We start from the raw sequence: 20,996 nt of genomic DNA, 5'->3' as shown, positions 1-20,996 counted from the left end.
TTGAACCCAATTGTTACATGCAGTATTAGCATGAGGTCCAAGAAAATGTAGATTTAATGGTCACCAGAACACTGCAGAGACAAAGTCTGTGAAAAGAGTAATAGAGTCCATGTTTCAGGATTGAGGCCCTGATAAGTGATCTTTCTCTAGAGGCTTCATGACCTGTTGAGTGTTTACAGCACTTTTAAATTTTATTTTAGAATAAATGGCCACTGGCCTCTTCTCTGTGATATGCCACATGGACGTGTCTATGTATGTGGAGATAATAAATTGGGATCTATTTGCCTCCAGTTTTACATTACCTGCTATTTTTGATAACTGATTTATGTCCAGGTGATGAGTTCAAAATCTATTCCATCAAGTTTGTCAGTTGAATCATTGATGGCAATGTTAATACCTCCTGAATACTGTGTAGATATGAATGAGCCTCAGAGCATTGAAGCTTAAATAAAATATATTGTACAAGTTTGCTGCTGGTTTCCTTCGTGAACCATTATGATGGGATCCTTTTGTATGTAAATCTTTACCCATTATTTAGATAGATAGATAGATAGATAGATACTTTATTCATCCCCATGGGGAAATTCAACTTTTTTTCCAATGTCCCATACACTTGTTGTAGCAAAACTAATTACATACAATACTTAACTCAGTAAAAAATATGATATGCATCTAAATCACTATCTCAAAAAGCATTAATAATAGCTTTTAAAAAGTTGTTAAGTCCTGGCGGTAGAATTGTAAAGCCTAATGGCATTGGGGAGTATTGACCTCTTCATCCTGTCTGAGGAGCATTGTATCGATAGTAACCTGTCGCTGAAACTGCTTCTCTGTCTCTGGATGGTGCTATGTAGAGGATGTTCAGAGTTATCCATAATTGACCGTAGCCTACTCAGCGCCCTTCGCTCAGCTACCAATGTTAAACTCTCCAGTACTTTGCCCACGACAGAGCCCGCCTTCCTTACCAGCTTATTAAGACGTGAGGCGTCCCTCTTCTTAATGCTTCCTCCCCAACACGCCACCACAAAGAAGAGGGCGCTCTCCACAACTGACCTATAGAACATCTTCAGCATCTCACTACAGACATTGAATGACGCCAACCTTCTTAGGAAGTACAGTTGACTCTGTGCCTTCCTGCACAAGGCATCTGTGTTGGCAGTCCAGTCTAGCTTCTCGTCTAACTGTACTCCCAGATACTTGTAGGTCTTAACCTGCTCCACACATTCTCCATTAATGATCACTGGCTCCATATGAGGCCTAGATCTCCTAAAGTCCACCACCATCTCCTTGGTCTTGGTGATATTGAGACGCAGGTAGTTTGAGTTGCACCATATCACAAAGTCCTGTATCAGTTTCCTATACTCCTCCTCCTGTCCATTCCTGACACACCCAACTATGGCCGTGTCATCAGCGAACTTCTGCACATGGCAGGACTCCGAGTTATATTGGAAGTCTGATGTGTACAGGGTGAACAGGACCGGAGAGAGTACGGTTCCCTGCGGCGCTCCTGTGCTGCTGACCACCGTGTCAGACCTACAGTCTCCCAACCGCACATACTGAGGTCTATCTGTCAAGTAGTCCACTATCCAATCCACCATGTGAGAGTCTACTCCCATCTCCGTTAGTTTGTGCCTTAAGATCTTGGGCTGGATGGTGTTAAAGGCACTAGGGATGTCAAGGAATGTAATCCTCACAGCACAACTGACCCCCTCTAGGTGAGAGAGTGATTTGTGCAGCAAATACATGATAGCATCCTCCACTCCCACCTTCTCCTTATACGCAAACTGAAGAGGATCCTGGGCGTGCCTGGTTTGTGGCCTCAGATTCTGTATTATCAGCCGCTCCATGGTCTTCATAACGTGCGACGTCAAGGCAACAGGTCTGAAGTCATTCAACTCCTTTGATAGATAGATAGATAGATAGATAGATAGATACTTTATTCATCCCCATGGGGAAATTCAACATTTTTTCCAATGTCCCATACACTTGTTGTAGCAAAAACTCATTACATACAATACTTAACTCAGTAATAATATGATATGCATCTAAATCACTAACTCAAAAAGCATTAATAATAGCTTTAAAAAAAAAAGTTCTTAAGTCCTGGCAGTTGAATTGTAAAGCCTAATGGCATTGGGGAGTATTGACCTCTTCATCCTGTCTGAGGAGCATTGCATCGACAGTAACCTGTCGCTGAAACTGCTTCTCTGTCTCTGGATGGTGCTATGTAGAGGATGTTCAGGGTTTTCCATAATTGACCGTAGCCTACTCAGCGCCCTTCGCTCAGCTACCGATGTTAAACTCTCCAGTACTTTGCCCACGACAGAGCCCGCCTTCCTTATCAGCTTATTAAGACGTGAGGCGTCCTTCTTCTTAATGCTTCCTCCCCAACACGCCACCACAAAGAAGAGGGCGCTCTCAACAACTGACCTATAGAACATCTTCAGCATCTCACTGCAGACATTGAATGACGCCAACCTTCTAAGGAAGTACAGTCGACTCTGTGCCTTCCTGCACAAGGCATCTGTGTTGGCAGTCCAGTCTAGCTTCTCGTCCAACTGTACTCCCAGATACTTGTAGGTCTTAACCTGCTCCACACATTCTCCATTAATGATCACTGGCTCCATATGAGGCCTAGATCTCCTAAAGTCCACCACCATCTCCTTGGTCTTGGTGACATTGAGACGCAGGTAGTTTGAGTTGCACCATATCACAAAGTCCTGTATCAGTTTCCTATACTCCTCCTCCTGTCCATTCCTGACACACCCCACTATGGCCGTGTCATCAGCGAACTTCTGCACATGGCAGGACTCCGAGTTATATTGGAAGTCAGATGTGTACAGGGTGAACAGGACCGGAGAGAGTACGGTTCCCTGTGGCGCTCCTGTGCTGCTGACCACTGTGTCAGACCTACAGTCTCCCAACCGCACATACTGAGGTCTATCTGTCAAGTAGTCCACTATCCAATCCACCATGTGAGAGTCTACTCCCATCTCCGTTAGTTTGTGCTTTAAGATCTGGTTTCTTCGGTACCGGGACAATACAGGATGTTTTCCACTGTCTGGGTACTCTTCTCTGCTCCAGGCTCATGTTGAAGATGCGCTGTAGTGGTTCTCCCAGCTCAGTCGCACAGGCCCTCAGTAATCGTGGGGAAACTCCATCCGGTCCAGCCGCCTTGCTGGTACAGATCTTCCTCAGTTGACCTACCACCTGTGCAGCCGTAATCCTGGGCGTGGGCAAGGTCTCCTGTGAGTGGCTATTTTCCTGTGAGGGAAGTAAGCCTGGTGTGGATTTCTGCGGTGAGGATGAGATTGAGCTGTCGAACCTGTTGAAGAAGTTGTTCAGCTGGTTCGCTTTCTCCACATCTCCACTTATGTTTGCCCCCCGCTTTGCACTGCATCCGGTGATGATCTTCATCCCATCCCACACCTCCTTCATGCTTTTTTTCTGCAGCTTTTGTTCTAGCTTCCTCCTATACTGCTCCTTTGCCCCCCTTATCTGTACTCTGAGTTCCTTCTGAACTCTTTTAAGCTCCAACCGATCACCATCTTTAAAGGCCCTCTTCTTCTGGTTTAGGAGGCCTTTGATGTGACTAGTGATCCAGGGCTTATTATTGGGATAGCAGCGAACAGTTCTAACAGGGACAACTGCATCCACACAAAAGTTAATATAGTCCGTTGTGCATTCAGTGACCTCCTCAACGCCCCCACAGAGCCCCCCTTGCAGTACATCCCAGTTAGTAGTACCGAAGCAGTACCGAACACTTTCTTCCTGCCAAGTGCATAACCTTATGGTTTATCACATTATGCTCCGTTTGGCATTTTCTTATCTAATCTGTTCACATCTTCCTCCCAAATCTCTGCACCTCAGTGTCAGCTCGCTATCCTGCATTTGTACTTATCATCAGAATTAGATATATTGCACTGTGCCTTTTCATCCAAGTCATAAATCCAGCTTGTGAATAACCAAGCGCCCAACAAGCCAAAGAAAACTTTCTCCCTATAATGCAACTTGAATACAATCCATTTAATTTCTACTCTGCTTTCTGTCCCTCCTCCAATCCTATACTTGAGCAATGAATTAATACACTTTTGTCCACCCCACCACCCAACAACTCCAAGCACTCTCATTTTGTGTAATGAGATTTATATATGGTACCTTAGTTTGAAAATCTAAATGAATCCATTCATTGGGTCCGGTATACACCATAATGCTGAAATGCCAGTTTCAGTAGAGAGTGGTGGCTTTTATTAATTGCAGCCACTGACCCACGTGGCTTGCAAGGTCACTGGGAGTTCAATCCATTTAGACAACCCATCAGCTTCTTAAAACTCACTCAGGTGTAATACCCTAACTGTCCCTGCATTGCATGCGTTAAATAGACTTTCCTGCTCTCCTCCTTCTGTTGATAATTATTGCATCTGTTCATATGTTCACATTTATTTAAGTTTGATTATTGACGTTTGCACATGTGACCATTCTGCTAATTGTTGATGTTTGTGCTATTGTCTTCTAAATTGTTGGTTGCTATTGTGTTGTCTTATGGTATTGTCCTGTGTTTTATGCTTGACACCAAACCACAATCGATTCTGCTACATTTCATAATACTGGCAATAAAGTGACTCTGATCCAAATTCTGATCAGATATTAAGGCCACTTGAAATCTGTCTTTGTGCTGGAATTTCTCTTTAATTCAGTAGACTCTACATTTTTAGAGAGATTAGGGGACTACTTCCAAAAGTAACCAAATCATATTCATTTGATGCCCTGTGGTATCGATTGAATTGTAACCCAATTATTGGTATTAACTTGAAACTCCTTGTAGAGCCTTCTATTATCACTCAGTGATCATATACTATCATGAATCCTGCCTCATGCAGTTTCTGAAATTGCCCGACTCCATCCTGTTCTCTATTATCTTGCATTGGTGCATGTGAAGTCTCTGCTTCCAAGAATCTGTTTCAGAATTTTTTTGATGTGTAGGAACAGACACAAGTTATAGCCCTATGATGACTGCAGTGGTAAAAATGCTCCAAGAAGGCTGTTGACTTTTAAACTTTGTTCCTTTATATTAAAGCCAATGTTACTTGTCAATAATCTTAATAATTCCAGAACACAGCAGTGTGTTTGTAATTTTCAAATGCCAATTATTCTCTTACAGCTCTAAAACAAAACCAGTTAGATTGAATAGTTTCCTGATATACATCATCTCTCACCAAACATTTTGATGTACAACCAGGCTCTGGATTATTACGGCCAAAAGCAAGTTTCAAAGTAAATTTATTGTTAAACTACATATATGTCACCATTTACAACCCTGAAATTCATTGTCTTGCAGGCATACTCAATAAATTCATAGAAAAATTAGAACAGGATTAATGAAAGACCACATCGACTTGGGCATTCGACCAGTGTGAAAAAAGCACCAATCTGTTCAAATACAAAAAGAAAATAATAATAATAATAATAATAATAATAATAATAATAATAATAAGTAAGCAACAAATATCAAGAACAGGAGATGAAGTGTCCTTGAAAGTGACTCTATAGGTTATAGGAATGATGGGGCAAGTAAAATTATCCCCTTTGGTTCAAGACCCTGAGATGGTTGAGGGGTAATAGCTGTTCCTGAACCTGGTAGTGTGAGTCCTGAGGCTCCTGTATCTTTTATCTGATGGCAGCAATGAGAAGAGAACTTGGGCAGAGGGGGTACCTGATGGTGGTTGCTGCTTTCCTGTGATAGTATTTCATGTAGATGTATTCAATGGTGGGGAGGGTTTCACCTGTGATTGACTGGGCCACATCCATTAGTTTTTGTAGGATTTTCTGTTCAAGGGCATTGGTGCATCCGTACCAGGCTGTGATGCAGACAGTCAATATGCTCTCCATTACACATCTATAGAACTTTGTCCAGGTTTTAGAAATCGTGCTGAATCTTCACACACTCCTACAGAAGTAGAGGCGCTGCTGTGCTTTCTTCATAATTGTGTTTACAGGCCAGCTTCTCTGAAATGATAACAAAATGCAATTTAAAGTTGCTGACCTTCTCCAACTCTGATCTTCCGATGAGGATTGGTCTCTGGTTTCCTCCTTCTGAAGTCAATAATCTGCTCCATGGTGTTACTGACATTGAGAGAGAGAGAGGTGGTTGTTGTGGCATCAATCAGCCAGGTTTTCAATCTCCCTCCTAAATGCTGATTCATCACCACCTTTGCCATGGCCAATGACAGTGGTGTCATCAGCAAACTTCAATATGACACTGGAGCTGTGCTTTCAGTTTTTATCCGTACAAACATATTTCCTTGTAGTATGAACATCCCATTAAATTTATGCCTGTATATCCACAGTAAGTAAATACAATTGATCGAAATCAACCTGTGTTCTAGAAAACTCACATATCACACTGAATATTGTCAAATCTTCTCTCTCTTTTGTTTAAGAGACATTGGTCCGTGCTGGGTACACAGTTGAATACATTTCAAGTGACCTTTCTTGTGTGCATGACTAGATTTCTGATTTTACATTCAGTTGTATTTTGACAATGTGTAACGCGGTTTTCTGACTAAAATATACAACGAAGAAACGTTGGGATTTCCAACAACTGAGAGTACAATGCTTCAGGGCACTTTTGTCAAGGTCTTTGAAAGTGTCTTGGGATAGCAACACTAAATTCTCATCTACTAGTCTGCAAGAAGACAGGTAGTGACTAATAACATAAATTTTGGATGACCCTTCTCTCTAACCAAACAATATAAAAGAAGATATTTGGGTTTCCTTGCTGTTCCCTTGGCTACAGATTTTACAAGTTCCTTTTATCTAGCTAGGGGCTTTCCTAGTTCATATTCATCAGTACCAGTATGGCAATGAATGTGGCCAGTCCGGCAATTAGGTTTCATTGTTTAAATTTCAGTGTAATGTTCGTGAGATTTCCTCAAATTCTGGAACAACCTTGGTAGATTTTCACAGAAGTCATGACTTCACAATGATAAATCAGCCCAGCGGGAAACAGTTTATCACATCAGCTCAGATTACACAGATTTCACTGATCAAACAGTTAAAGTACATTTAAAGAAAAACAGCAAAATATCCTGAAAATCATTTCATTATGAGAAATTTTGTTTCACTTCTATTGTTATAATAACTTGCTTTCTAATATTAAATGAGGGCATTTGGATTCAATCAGGAATACTTCTGAAAACCTTGTTTGCAGGAAATCTTTACAACATTTATTTCTGGTTTACGTTGCTAACTCATATATCTGTATTGTGAGTTGGCTTGATACTTTTCTTCCTCAATGTTTATATATTTATATGGCTATATTTTACTCTTCATATGTACTTGCTTGCTGTATTCTTTATTTGGTCTTTATCTTTGCTAGCTATCTAAACAGCAAAATTCATTCAGAATATCATATCATTCTACAATTATATTTAAGTTAAAATAAATGCAGCGAGCAATGCCTTTTTGATTACCCACAGTCTCTTATTCAATGCTTTATATTTAAAGGTATAAACACGAATGGGGAAGAAAGTAAAGACCTCAAAATTGCCCTTAAATTTGGTTCTGTTCCACAAACAATGCTTTAAGATGCATTTCCATCAAGATGCTGCAATATTTCAGTCAAATTTTGTTACATTTGTTTATTTGCAAAGCATTATTATAAGTACCAGAGGAATGCACGGGAATCACCAGATAAAATCAGCACCTCCATAGGCACATGGAGAAATCAGATTCAAAATCAGGTTTAACATCACTGGCATATGTCATGAAATTTGTTAACTTTTAAAATCAAATGCATAATAAAGAAATATAGAGAAAAAAAACTGAATCACAGGAAGTATATATATATAATTTATAGTTAAGATGAGTAGTGCAAAAAAACAGTTATGATGTTGTGTTCATGGGTTCCTTTTTGGCCTTGTCTATTTGCCCAGATAATACAGGAATTCCTGAGAGCCACAACACTGGTATCTTTAGGGCATTTCTTAACAGAATTGTCATGACACAATTTTGTAAATCTTCAGAAATCTCCATCCCAAGGAAATATGAATGATGAACTATAATGTATATTCAAGGCTGAGGTTGATCATTTTGGGAATAGAGGGGAGATCAAAAGTTAAGGGCACCAGGCATGAGAGTAGAATTTAGGCCAATGAGCAAATCAGCCATTGGTTATTAAGTGGTAGTGCAAGCTTAAAGACACATATCTTATTTTCCTATGACCAGCTCTAATACTGAGTTCTCTTCAGATCTTCTATCAACTGATACCTCCATGGATTTGTTTGTGCTGTGAAACTCTGTCACACATAGTCTTGTCATATTGTAAAGTAACCATGGAATGAAATAGGATCAAAATGTTGCAGAACTAAGCATCAGAAAGAGAAAGTAGGCAAATATGAAAACAAGATTTATAAAATGCCAAGTGAGGAAGAAAAATATAAACTCAATCCGTAAAGTTGTTTATTCCCTGAATAAGACTGAGTTTATTTAGTTCTGTGAGGCCGGGCTTAAGGAGAGAGGAGTGAATGCAAGGCAATAGAACAATGTGATTAAGGGTATCTTAGGGGGAGAAGGGGCTGTTTTGGAAATGTGATTGATGGTCAGTTTTGAGCTTGAGTGAAATGAAGCCAAAGGACAATGAAGGAAGGGTCTGTTTCTGTGGTGTACTGGTCTCTGATCTATTGAGACCTTGTTTGAAAAGACAAAGGGAGAGAAACAGATGTAGAGTAAGTATTAGGGGATGAGAATGGAACAGTGTGGGATTGTCGGCTAAAGAGATCACAAAAAGAGACATGGGTCAGTCGGTCCCAAGGCATAAGCGGAAGCCATTCTGAAGGAACAGGCAATGGCCTCCGTTGGCCTGGGCTGATTGAAAGGGAATCGGGTTTGGATCCCGAATCTGGAATGGCAGAGATGGGTGCTATGCGGTGTCCAGTGTGGTATCGCAAATGATCTCGGAGGAGCTTGACGGAGCCCCAGGAAGAGTGCTCTTTTCTTTCTGATTCTGAAGAGACAGACAGTAGACTGTTTCATACAGAAAGATAGGAGGGAGTGAGAGAGATGAGAAGAGATCAGTTCCTGCGAAGAATAGGACAATAACATGCCATTCGGTGCAACTAAGCATTTATAAATAAATGGAACTTAGTTAAAAGGATTAGTAATTTATTTTCTATAGCCATTGTGTGATAAATGGAATGAGCTCTTGCAACTTATTGGAAATCAAGAATATTTCTCCAATATGAATATGGCACAAATTGTTTCATGACCAAAGTAATTTAGAATCACTGTGGTAGTAACTCTGCTGTGACACCACTCTGCTGTGACATTTGAAAAGAAACATTTGACACAAAATGTCAGTTAATAAATTCCCTCTGCAATCTATTGTCTATCTGTTTCATAATTCAACGAAGATCCAAGTCAAACCTCAAAGGACAAACTTGCCAGGCATGTGAAGCATAGGCAATTCATTTTGAAAAGCTTTCTTTATTAGAGTTAATTATTGTTAAATGATTTGCAGTTTTTCATGACTTATAGGAGGCCATTCATCCCACTGAGTCCATGCCAAATGCCTAAACAATCCAAGGATTCCCATTTCCCTCTTACTTCCCGTTAACCTTTTTTCCAGTTCCATGTTACTGCTCCACTTAGAAACTGAGTTGTAAACCACTTTTTTGGACAGGATTCATGCTTGCTGGCAACAGACAAATTGAAGCAAAATATTTGTTCACTTCAGTAATACAAGAAATAAGAACATGTGGGACATAATGCTCAGAGATGAGTACAAAATGTAAAGAGAAAGATAGCAGTAAAATTTTGAGTGGTTTATGTCCTTATGATGGGAATAATCAAGTAATTACATTTCTCTCTTCCCACTTATTTCTGAACTTAGGGGAAAATATCAAAGGACAACACCAAGATCCTGCTTGAAGAGACCAAAACTGAAATATAGGGTGACATGAATGGGGCAGTGCAGGAGAGTTGGATAAAAAGAATGAGATTGCAAAAAGGAGACAGATATAGACTGTTTCCTGCCAAAAGTTGGGAAGGGTTGAGGATGATGGTAGCACATGAACTCCTATTAGAGTTCAGAACTTGCTAAGAACAATGGCAGCAGGTTCTTGGTACCTGCCACTCTCTGTGTAAGGAAATTTGCCATGACTCCTTTAAGCTTTCCCCCTTTCACCTTAAAACTATGCTGTAAAGCTATTACCATAAGGCTACTTAAGTTTATGTACAATAACAGACTAATAATCTTTATAAGTCACAGTAGCAGCAACTAAGTGACAGGACATCAACATTTGAACATTCATCAGTCATAACTTTGAAATAGAGAACCTTTACAAACCACAGAACACAAATATAAATAAGTTTTGAGGATTTTATTGGCTTTACAGGTGAAAACCCAACTGCAATCTATAGAAAAATTGTCACCATGTTTCCAAGTATAATAAATGCAGCGCTTATTTATAGATAATTGCTTATTTATTTCCTACAACTGACTAACCACCCATGCAGAGAAGGGTCACAGTGCAATAACTCATTTGGGATAAATTTATTTAAAATATGGAAAATGATTCTGAGACAGAACCACAACTAATTTTCCCATGAATATTGAATCCACTAATTCTCTAACACAAACGAAATGTTTAATGACTATTTCATTGACTTTGACTTTCATTGACATGTAGTGTAATTGGTTCTGTAAATGGTCTGATTGAGACCTGGTCTCTCTTTTACAGATATTTAGGAAAATATCAAACAATGTCAGGCTATGGCATTGAAATATGACTTCATATTGCTTTAGTTTATCATCAAGGAGTATTAACTGAAAAAATGTTGTAAACATATCATCCCATGAAGGATGTTCCATCTCATTTCTGCTACTTCATCAAATTCTATGTAAAGGTTCTATTAATTCCTGTACTGTGCTGTACTTGCTTTTTTTTCTAAACTTTTAACCAATCAAAATGAACTGAGCCTAGTACCTCCCATTGAATGAAAATAAACATTCTGAGAAGTACTTATATATTTCACTCATGTCCTGATCTCAATTCTACCCAGGTAAACATTTCTGATTAGCGTGAGAATATAAATGATAGAAAATCATTAAGAGAAGAGCTATTCACTTGGTACTAATGTTTGGGATATACAACACTTTGGATGTACAATATATCCAATTGCAAACGTTTCAATCTCTCAACATACTGTCCACCAGAATTTTATTTCTCAAAATGTATCAATGCTGACTTCATATGAGGCTACTGTGGATACAGGGGGATATATATAGAGTGCAATTGTGGTGTTAGTCATTTTGGATTTCAATTACATTCCAAATACAGCTGCAGTGCTGAACCTGGCACTGGGGATGTGGTCTGTGGCCTGCAGCCTTCAGGCTCCTGGACTGGCAGCAGCACTGAACTGGCTCCATGGCTGTAGACTCACTTTCGAGCTATCTGTCGTTCATGTTCTGTGTGTTATTTGTTTACCTTTGTATTGTTTGCATGATTTGTTCTTTTTTTTTCATGCATTGCATGTTTGATGGTCTTTGTTGTATGGGTATTTTTTTAGTGGGGTCCATTGAGTGTCTTTGTTTTGTGGCTGCCTGCAAGAAGGTGAATCTCAAAGTTCAATATGGTATACATACTTTGATAATAAATGTACTTTGAACTTTAAACCCCCAAAAAAACAATGTGGGTTGCCATTACATGCATACTCTAATAATAATAGTCATAATTTTGTGGTAAATAGTTTTTAATTTTTCATAAATATGTTCCCCAGCATTATATATCAATAGATTTAATTATAGACACTGATAGAATCAAAATTAGAATCAGGTTTATTATCACCGGCATGTGATGTGTAATTTGTTAACTTGGCAGCAGCAGTTCAATGCAATACATAATACAGCAGAGAGGGAAAAAAATAATAATAAATAAAATAAAACATAATAAATAAACAAGTAAATCAATTACATATATTGAAATGGATTATTTTTTTAAAGTATATTAAAAAAGTGAGGTAGTGTCCAAAGCTTCAAAGTGCATTTAGGAATCGGATGGCAGAGGGGAAGAAGCTGTTCCTGAATTGCTGAGTGTGTGCCTTCAGGCTTCTGTATCTCCTACCTGATGGTAACAGTGAGAAAACAGGAATGCCCTGGGTGCTGGAGGTCTTTAATAATGGACGCTGCCTTTCTGAGTCACTGCTTCCTAAAGATGTCCTGGGTACTTTGTAGGTTAGTACCAAAGATGGAGCTGACTAGATTTACAACCTTCTGCAGCTTCTTTCGGTCCTGTGCGGTAGCCCCTCCATACCAGACAGTGATGCAACCTGTCAGAATGCTCTCCACGGTGCAACTATAAATGTTTTTGAGCATATTTGTTGACATGCCAAATCGCTTCAAACTCTTAAAGTATAGCCACTGATTTCTAGCTTAGTTCAGAATATTTATATTTATTCAATTATGAATAAAAATAAATAACACAAGCAATCAGAGTTCTAGAAGGACCTATAGACCTTTGAGTTTTCTCTGCCATTGAATAAGATCATGGTTGTACTGATTATTAGACACAACACCACTTTCCTGCAGGTCCCATGCCCCTTGATTTTCACACAGTCTATCAAGTTCTGTTTGATACTTCTTACTGATATGACACCTGAAGCTTTTTGGCTGAAGTCTTCCAAAGGTTCACAAGCATCTGAGAAAAAAAATTCTCCCCAACTCAGTATTAAACCAGCATCCTTTTATGTCCCTCTAATTTAACTACTTCATGATTTGTGATGCTGACTATTTCCAACATTCTCTGTTTAAACACCAGAGTTCCAAAATCTGTAGTGTTTTGTTTTCATTCTTCAATGATTTTCTAGGTGTCCCAGCTTATTGTTCCTTTTTCCTTCCTTCAAGTTTGGGAAGTAGATCCTATATTTAAAGATACGAAACAGAACCTTTTCGGTGGGGGTGGGGGGGGGCAGAGTATTAGTAGTTCACTCTTGTTAATCAAAGGAAACTTGTAGTTAGTGAGTGCACTGTCAACTTAAAGATGGATTTGGATATTCCACATAAGAAACTACAGATTATAGAATTATTTTTCTATACATTCTGTAGTTCTACCTCAATAGAAGTAGTTTGATATGCTAGAATATGTTGATGTTAGGTAAGAGGATCTGCTGGAACTTTTGAAAAACATTAGGATAGATAGGTCCCCAGAGGTGGACAGGATATACCCCAGACTATAATGGGAAACAATCTTTTGGTGATGACCTTTGCATCCTGACTGGCCACAAGAAGAGTACCAGATAACTGGAGGGTGGACGATGTTATTCCTTTGTTCAAGAAATGGAGAAGTGATAACCCTGGGGATTATAGACCAGTGAGTCTTACTTGATTGGTGGCAAATTATTGGAGCAGATTCACAGAGACAGGATTTATGAGCATTATTTATGAAACATGGACTCTTTAGGATAGTCAGCATGGCTCTGTAGAGGCAGGTTATGCCTCATGAGCTTAATTGAATTACTTGAGTGTATGACAAAACACATTTATGAAGGTAAAACAGTGGATGTGCTGTGTATAGATTTTAGTAAAGGATTTGATAAGGTTCCCCATTGTAGGCTTATTCAGAAAGTCCGGAGGCATGGCATCCAGTGAAAATGCATTTTGTGTGTGCTCTGTGGATTCAGAATTGGTTTGCCCATAGAAGGCAGAGGGTGGTCTTCGTTGAAGCTTACTCTGCCTGGAGGTTGCTGATCTGTGGTGTTCCACAGAGATATGTTCTGGGACCCCTGCTCTTTATGATTTTTACAAATGACTTGGATGAGGAAATGGAAGAGTGAGTTAGTACATTTGCAGATAACATTAAGATAGGTGGTGCTGTGGATAATGTAGAAGGTTATCGTAACTTGTAGCATGACATTGATAGGTTGCAGAGCTGGGCTGAGATGTGGCAGATGGAGTTCAACCCAAAAAAGTGTGAAGTGATTCATGTTGAAAAGTCAAATTTGAAGGCAGAATACAGAGTTCATGGCATGTTTCTTTGCAGTGTGGAGGAACAGAGGGATCTTGGGCTCCACATCCATAATTTGCTCAAAGTTGCAGCACAGGTTCATAGGGTGGTTAAGAAGTCATATGCTATGCTGGCCTTCGTTAGTGAGGGGACTGAGTTCAAGAGTCACAAGGTAATGTTGCAGCTCTATAAAACCCTGGTTAACCTACATTTGGAATATCGTTGCCATTTCTGGTCACCTCATTATAGGAAGGATCTAGAAAGTTTAGAGAGGATGCAGTGGAGATTTATCAGGATGCTGCCTGGATTAGATACAATGTCTTATGGGGACAGGCTGATCAAACTAGGGCTTTTCTCTTTGGAGTGAAGGAAGGTAAGAGGTGACTTGATAGAGGTGTACAAGATGATAAGAAGCATAGATTGAGTAGATAGCCTGAGACTTTTTCCCAGGGTGGAAATGGCTAATACCATGGGATATAATTTTAAGGTGATTGGAGGAAAGTATGGGGGGGGGGGGGAATGTTAGAGATATGTTCTTCAGACAGAGAGTGGAAAGAGCATGAAATGCCCTGCCAGGGATGGTGGTAGAGGCAGATACATTAGGGGCATTCAAGAAATTATTAAGATAGCCACATGGTTGATCAAAAACTAGAGTGCTATGTGGGAAGGAAGAATTAGATTGATCTCTGAGTAGATTGCAAGGTTGGCACAACATTGTGGGCTGAAGGGCCTGTACTGTGCTGGACTGTTCATACTTCTAGAAAAACGTTTGTCAAAATTCTGAGACTCCCTACCTAACAGTTAAGATTGCAGTGGATTTATAAAGATATCACACCATCACATCACCCAGGTAGCTAAGGAAAAACAATAAATACTGCTCTTGCTATCTATACAGAGAAGAGTAACAACATGGAAAATATGTCATTATTTTATTATCTGTGGCTGCCACATTTTTTGCTTGAAGCACTTAAAACAGATTTTTGTTTTGGATTTGGCTGTATATTAATTAGAAGGAACAATTTGCAGTACATTCTTCATAAATCATTCTTTCAGAAAAAAATATGAGTTTTTCCAAAATAAACGAAAAGGCTCCTTTCTGCATTCATCCTTAGGGCCCACAACTACACATGCTTCTCAAGTGAAGATAGACAATTCTTTCAGTAGCTTCTGCAACCTGCAGCAAATAGCCTTCATTTATAGTGTATCACACTGACAACTGAGCTAATGCTATAGGTGCTCTTGTATGCAGAATATTTTCAATCACATAACATTTAAAATTAACCCTTGATTATGACCTACTCGTCCTGGGTAGCTGTAATTGCAGTTTATGATGACTGATGCTACATTCGCACTACACCGGATAAATCCGTAACCAAAGCTTTTTCTCTTCGTTTTTACCCTCCGTCCACACTGAAACGGCGTTTTCGTACCCCGAAACCAGAGATTTTTAGAAACGCTCTCCAGGGTGTGTAATTTTGATAACTCCACTTGGCCGGAGCAGTGTGGACGGGGTAACCGGAGAAATCTAAAAATGCTGTCATGACGTGACGGAACAGATGGTGACGGCAGTGCGCCATTTCATTGTTTTCTTGAACACAACCTAACAATTTCAGAACAGATGGCAACGAGACTGAAGCCAGAAGAGTTAGAAATGTACTCACCAAATACTTTGACCCATAACTTACTGAATAAATAAGTATACTCACTTTGCCCTGTTTTCTGTCCTTGCTCGTAAGAAGGTGGTTTACCTATTTATGCAAGTGCTTCTCTGGCAATAGATGTGTAACAGCCTAATGTAACATTGTATGGAAATACAAGATAACACTGATGCAGACATGTTTTATACATTTAACAAGGGGCTTTATTAATGCAACAGAGTTCATCAGTTTTTCAATGTTCGTCGTCAGCTGGGTCATACTGTCTGTGAACTCCCTGTCAGTTGCCTCCATACGCTCCAGTATATGTTTTTTTTTACTTTAAGTCCTCCTGCACAAGAGCCAACAGCTGTCCGTCGTTTAAGTTTTTCTAGTCTGTAACTGAACAAACGTGCAGCAAGTCTTTCACGTCGAGATTCGACACCAAACATGTTGCTTGTTTTCGGTAGATGAGTCCTGCACATGCGCAGTAGGAGGAGATTCACCGAAATATCCATTTCAATGTGGACAGAGATATTTTTAAAAACGCATAGTGTGGACGCCTATCATTTTTACGCAAAACTGGTGTTTTCAAAATTATCCGGTCTAGTGCGGACGTAGCTTGAGGGTAAATGTTAATCTGATGAATGTAAAAGCATGTGGTTGTGCATTTGGGGTCATTACTATCTAAAGTAGATTGAAATTAGGTGACCAGCAGATTTTTTTGTCAATTTAAAACCATAGCAAATTTACACAGATTTACATATTTAAACCTCTGCTGTTGATACAAATAATCTTACAACAATGACTGAATTTAAGTTCTGTAACTATATTCTGTAGAATTCCTATCTTGTTTCCATCCCCTGGAGTTATTATTCCAAGGTGCATTTTTCTAGGTTTCAATGTTGCCTGCTGGTATGTAACATGTGATTAAGGGTTTCATTGCTGCCGAGGGAACTCCATAATTTGGATCCAAATGACTAAGTAGAAGAGAACAGTTAATGCAAGTTGCATACTATATTTTAAAAGGATAGAAAGAGATATATCCAAAATAGGATGTTTAAGGCAAAGTTTTGACGTAAGAAAAAAAACGTATTGAGAAAGAATTGCTAATCAATGGGTTTATGAAGACATTGAAATGGATGAACAAGAACCTTCTGGAGCCTCTTCAGGCACCATTGCAACATCCAGAGGGACACCATGCCCAACAAGGAGCAAATGATGTGTGATCTATTTTTTTGTCCAGATTCTGAGAACTCTGTGAGGCAAGATTTACAATATTTGCTGTAAAATCAAAAAGAAACTTAGCAGAGAATTGAAACTGGTTTGTTATTGTCATATGTACTTAAGGTCCGAACTGGTTAACCAGGACTAGCAGAGATGATGTGGAGGTCGGTATGGATCAGTTGGGCCAAAGCGCCTGTCCCCGTACTATAATAAATAATCAATAAAGGCTCCAATGTTCACCCATTGATCCCACGGTAGTATTTGGAACTTATATTAACAAAATACTATTAAGTTTCAGATTGTGAAGAGGGTGGCAATATACTGAATCATCCTTTAAAAAGCTGCCAATTCTATTTGGAACTGCCACCTTCTTTGTTTAGAAATCTTTGAAGACCTGATATTCCTAAAATTGCTCAAAGACAATGATTACTTACAGAATGCCATTCCACCGGTGATATCTAGCATGTAGACCAGGAAATGCACTCTTTGTCCATTCATGTTAGAGAGAAGAAACAAGTATGGAGTGAAGATTAAGTGGAAAGTAGTTTCCTTTCTTTTCATTTAATTGCATTATATCTAAGCATTATAATAACATTTAAAATATTTAGTAGAGCTTATGATTTGTAATAGCCTTTGAAAACTTCTGAAACTTTAAATATATCCTATACATTCATACATATAACTCTTGAAATTGCTAAGCATGGGTGCAGGATTATTAGGTTGTCAACATAATTTAACAGAGGGGCTTTCCTTTCACAGGCACAGAATATATCTTGTCCTACCTCTTCCGTCACAGCATCTGGTGCTGCATCCAGAAATCCTTGGTCTCTCTTCCATTCCAAAACACGCTGCTGTGCCATTCAGCAGTCTACTCGCTCAGTGAAGGACAAATGAGACCCTCATTTATCCCGCCACAAAAACTGCATCCAAGAAATAATTGAACGGTAGTGCAAGATGTACTGGAGAAACTCTGAAGGTCAGGAAGCATCAAGATCAGGAGGGAAATGAACAGTTACCATTTCAGATTGAGACCATTCAGCTACACCTTTAGCACCTCCTGGCATGTTAAATTTGTTAAAAGGCTTTTGACAGCATCCACAGGGCGAACATCTGGCGGAATCTCAGATCATATGGCATCTCTTTCTAAATTGTCCAGCTTATCCAGAGTTTCTGTGCTAACTTCACCTGCACAGTTGGGGGCTGCAATTTGAGCTTTGAAGTCACAGCTGGAATTGAATTGAATTGACTTTATCTCTTACATCCTTCGTATACATGAGGAATAAAAATCTTTACGTTATGTCTTTGTTCAAATGTGCAATGTGCAATCAGGGTAATTTATAATAATTTATAATAAATAGAACAGTCAATGTAATATAGAGTACACTCAAATCAGTGTGAATTCATCAGTCTGATGGCCTGGAGGAAGAAGCTGTCCCGGGGCCTGTTGGTCCTGGCTTTTGTGCTGTGGTACTGTTTCCCGGATAGTAGCAACTGGAACAGTTTGTGGTTGGGATAACACGGGTCTTCAATGATCCTTCGGGCCCTTTTTACACACCTGTCTTTGTAAATGTCCTGAATATTGGGAAGTTCACATCTACAGATGTGCTGGGCTGTCCTCACCACTCTCTGCAGAGTCCTGTGATTAAGGGAGGTACAGTTCCTATACCAGGCAGCCAGTCAGGATGTTCTCAATTGCACCCCTGTAGAAAGTTCTTAGAATTTGGGGGGGGGGGGGTGCATACCAAACTTCTTCAACGGTCTGAGGTGAAAGAGGTGCCGTTGTGCCTTTTTCACCCCACAGCCGGTATGTACAGACCATGTGAGATCCTTGGTGATGTGTATGCTGAGGAACTTAAAGCTGTTCACCCTCTCAACCCCAGATCCATTGATGTGAATAGAGGTTAGTCTGTCTCCATTCTTCCTGTAGTCCACAACCAATTCCTTTGTTTTTGCGATGTTCAGGGAGAGATTGTTTTCTTGTCAGCACTGTGTCAGAGAAATGACTTCCTCTCTGTAGGCTGCTTCATTATTATCTGAGATTAAGCCAATCAGTGTAGTGTCATCAGCAAATTTAATTAGCAGATTGGAGCTGTGCATGGTGACATATTCATGGGTATACAGAGAATAAAGGAGAGGGCTTGGTACACAGCCCTGAGGGGCTCTTGTGTTGAGGGTCTGAGGGACAGAGGTGAGGGAGCCCACTCTTATCACTTGCTGGTGATCTGACAGGAAGTCCAGGATTCAGCTGCACAAGGCAGGGTGAAGACCAGGGTCTCTGAGCTTCTTGTCAGGCCTGGAGGGTCTTATGGTGTTGAATGCTGAACTGTAGTCCAAGAACAGCATTCTCATATAAGTATCTCTCTTCTCCAGATGTTTAAGGACGGTGTGCAGAGCTGTGGCTGTTGCATTGTCTGTCGATTGGTTGTGACGTTAGATGAATTGTAGGGATCCAGTGTGGATGGCAGCATGCCCAGCCTCTCAAAGCATTTGCTTATTATTGAGGTGAGTGCAAGGAGTCAGGCAAGGCTCTGTGATATCGGCGATATTTAACCTGGTGATTGATTGGGTTATGAGGCAAACAATGAGAGATAAGCAGAGAAGCATTAGGTGGACTCTATTCTCTACTTTAGATGAGCTTGACTTTGATGATGACCTCCTATTACTATCACACACATAGCAGCACATGCAAGAGAAAACTCAGTGCTAACGTACCTTTGGTGGACAGGTTGAACTCTGCGTCAGCCAGAGAAAGACTGAGACCATGACCTCTACGTAGAGTCTCCTCCTCACACCAAGGCATATGGTGTCAACTTACATCGCCAGGTTCTCTTACCTAGGTAGTGTTTTTCAGCAAGATAGTGGGACCAAGGACGACATCCATTGCAGACTCAGCAAAGCTAGAAATGTCTTCAAATTGATAAACGACATCTGGAGATCAACCAATTACAGTGTCCACTGCGAAGTGAAGCTGTACTAAAACTATGTTCTGTCTACCCCCTTGTACAGGTCAGAATGCTGGCGCATGACAGAGAATGACCTTGCCAAGCTGTCATTCCACACCAGAGGAAGATCCTCTGTATTTTCTGGCCAAGAAAGATCTCCAGGCCATCAATGTCCTTTAGTCTCACCAAGAGGACATGCCACACTCATCATGAGGAAATGTTAGAGATGGATTGGTCATGTGATGAGAAGGGAGGCCAACTCCATCATCAAGACAGCACCTCATTGGATCTCTGAAGTACAGACGAAACACAGGAGGCCAAAGACAACTTGGCGCCATACCGCAAAGGCAGAAATGAGGACCCTGAACCACACCTGGGGCACACTAGAGAAGATGGCTAAGGACAAGCAGAGGTAGCGGACCTTCATTGTTGCCCTAAACACCAGTGGCGTATGAGGCATTTGATTGATTGAATCAGAAATTATTGAATTGAATTGACTTTATTTCTTACATCCTTCACATACGAGTAGTAAAATTCTTTACATTACATCTGCTTCTGAATGTGCAATGTGCAAATTTATTGTAATTTGTAATAAATAGTATGTACAACAGTAAGGTCAATATAGCGTAGTAATACAATTGTGTCAGCGTGAGTTCATCAGTCTGATGGCCTGGTGGAGTAAGCTGTCCCAGAGCCTGTTGGTCCTGGCTTTAATGCTGTGCTACCGTTTCCCAGATGGTAGCAGTTGGAGCAGTTTGTGGGTGGTGTGACTTGGGTCCCCAATGATCCTTCGGGCCCTTTTTATGCACCTATTTCTGTAAGTGTCTTGAATAGTGGGAAGTTCACATCCACAGATGTGCAGATCCAAAATTAGCAGGAAAATTATGTGCCAAACAGATATTTCTTATTATCACAGTCTCTGTTTAGAACTTGTTTGGAGTCTTATTATATTGCATGATCAAATATCATGCAATTATTCACCATACTAAATATGTAGCTGATACAGCGGAGGAGCTGGATGGTGCAGACCATATTGCTGCCTGCTACAGAAAGGGGTCAGAGTTGGCGAGCAGTCTAACAGTGAGTGATTGTCTTGGATGTTTTTCTTGTGATTGCAAGACTCTGTTGGACACTGGTAACATAAGATAATGCAAGTCCGGTTCACTGGTTTATTGGAGAGACTTGTTGGAGGG

General features: G+C 40.0%; 1 protein-coding gene across 4 annotated transcripts in view; it reads left to right on the top strand.

Moving 5' to 3' along the window:
- LOC140733537 (b(0,+)-type amino acid transporter 1) overlaps positions 1–20,996 on the top strand; it is a 79,899-nt gene that overhangs the window by 36,797 nt on the left and 22,106 nt on the right. The window contains exon 6 of one of the 4 annotated variants that reach the window (XM_073056999.1): positions 19,868–20,317. The exons of the other annotated variants lie outside the window; for them this stretch is intronic. Within the exon in view, the coding sequence (XP_072913100.1) occupies positions 19,868–19,897 (30 nt within the window). The 3' untranslated portion in view covers positions 19,898–20,317. Of the gene's footprint in view, positions 1–19,867; positions 20,318–20,996 lie in introns of those variants that run through there. 4 annotated transcript variants of the gene reach the window in all.

The sequence above is a fragment of the Hemitrygon akajei genome, chromosome 9 (assembly GCF_048418815.1).
Source record: "Hemitrygon akajei chromosome 9, sHemAka1.3, whole genome shotgun sequence".
NCBI lineage: Eukaryota > Metazoa > Chordata > Chondrichthyes > Myliobatiformes > Dasyatidae > Hemitrygon > Hemitrygon akajei.
The sequence above is the reverse complement of the archived record's forward strand: the minus strand, read 5'-3'. Positions and strand labels throughout refer to the sequence as shown.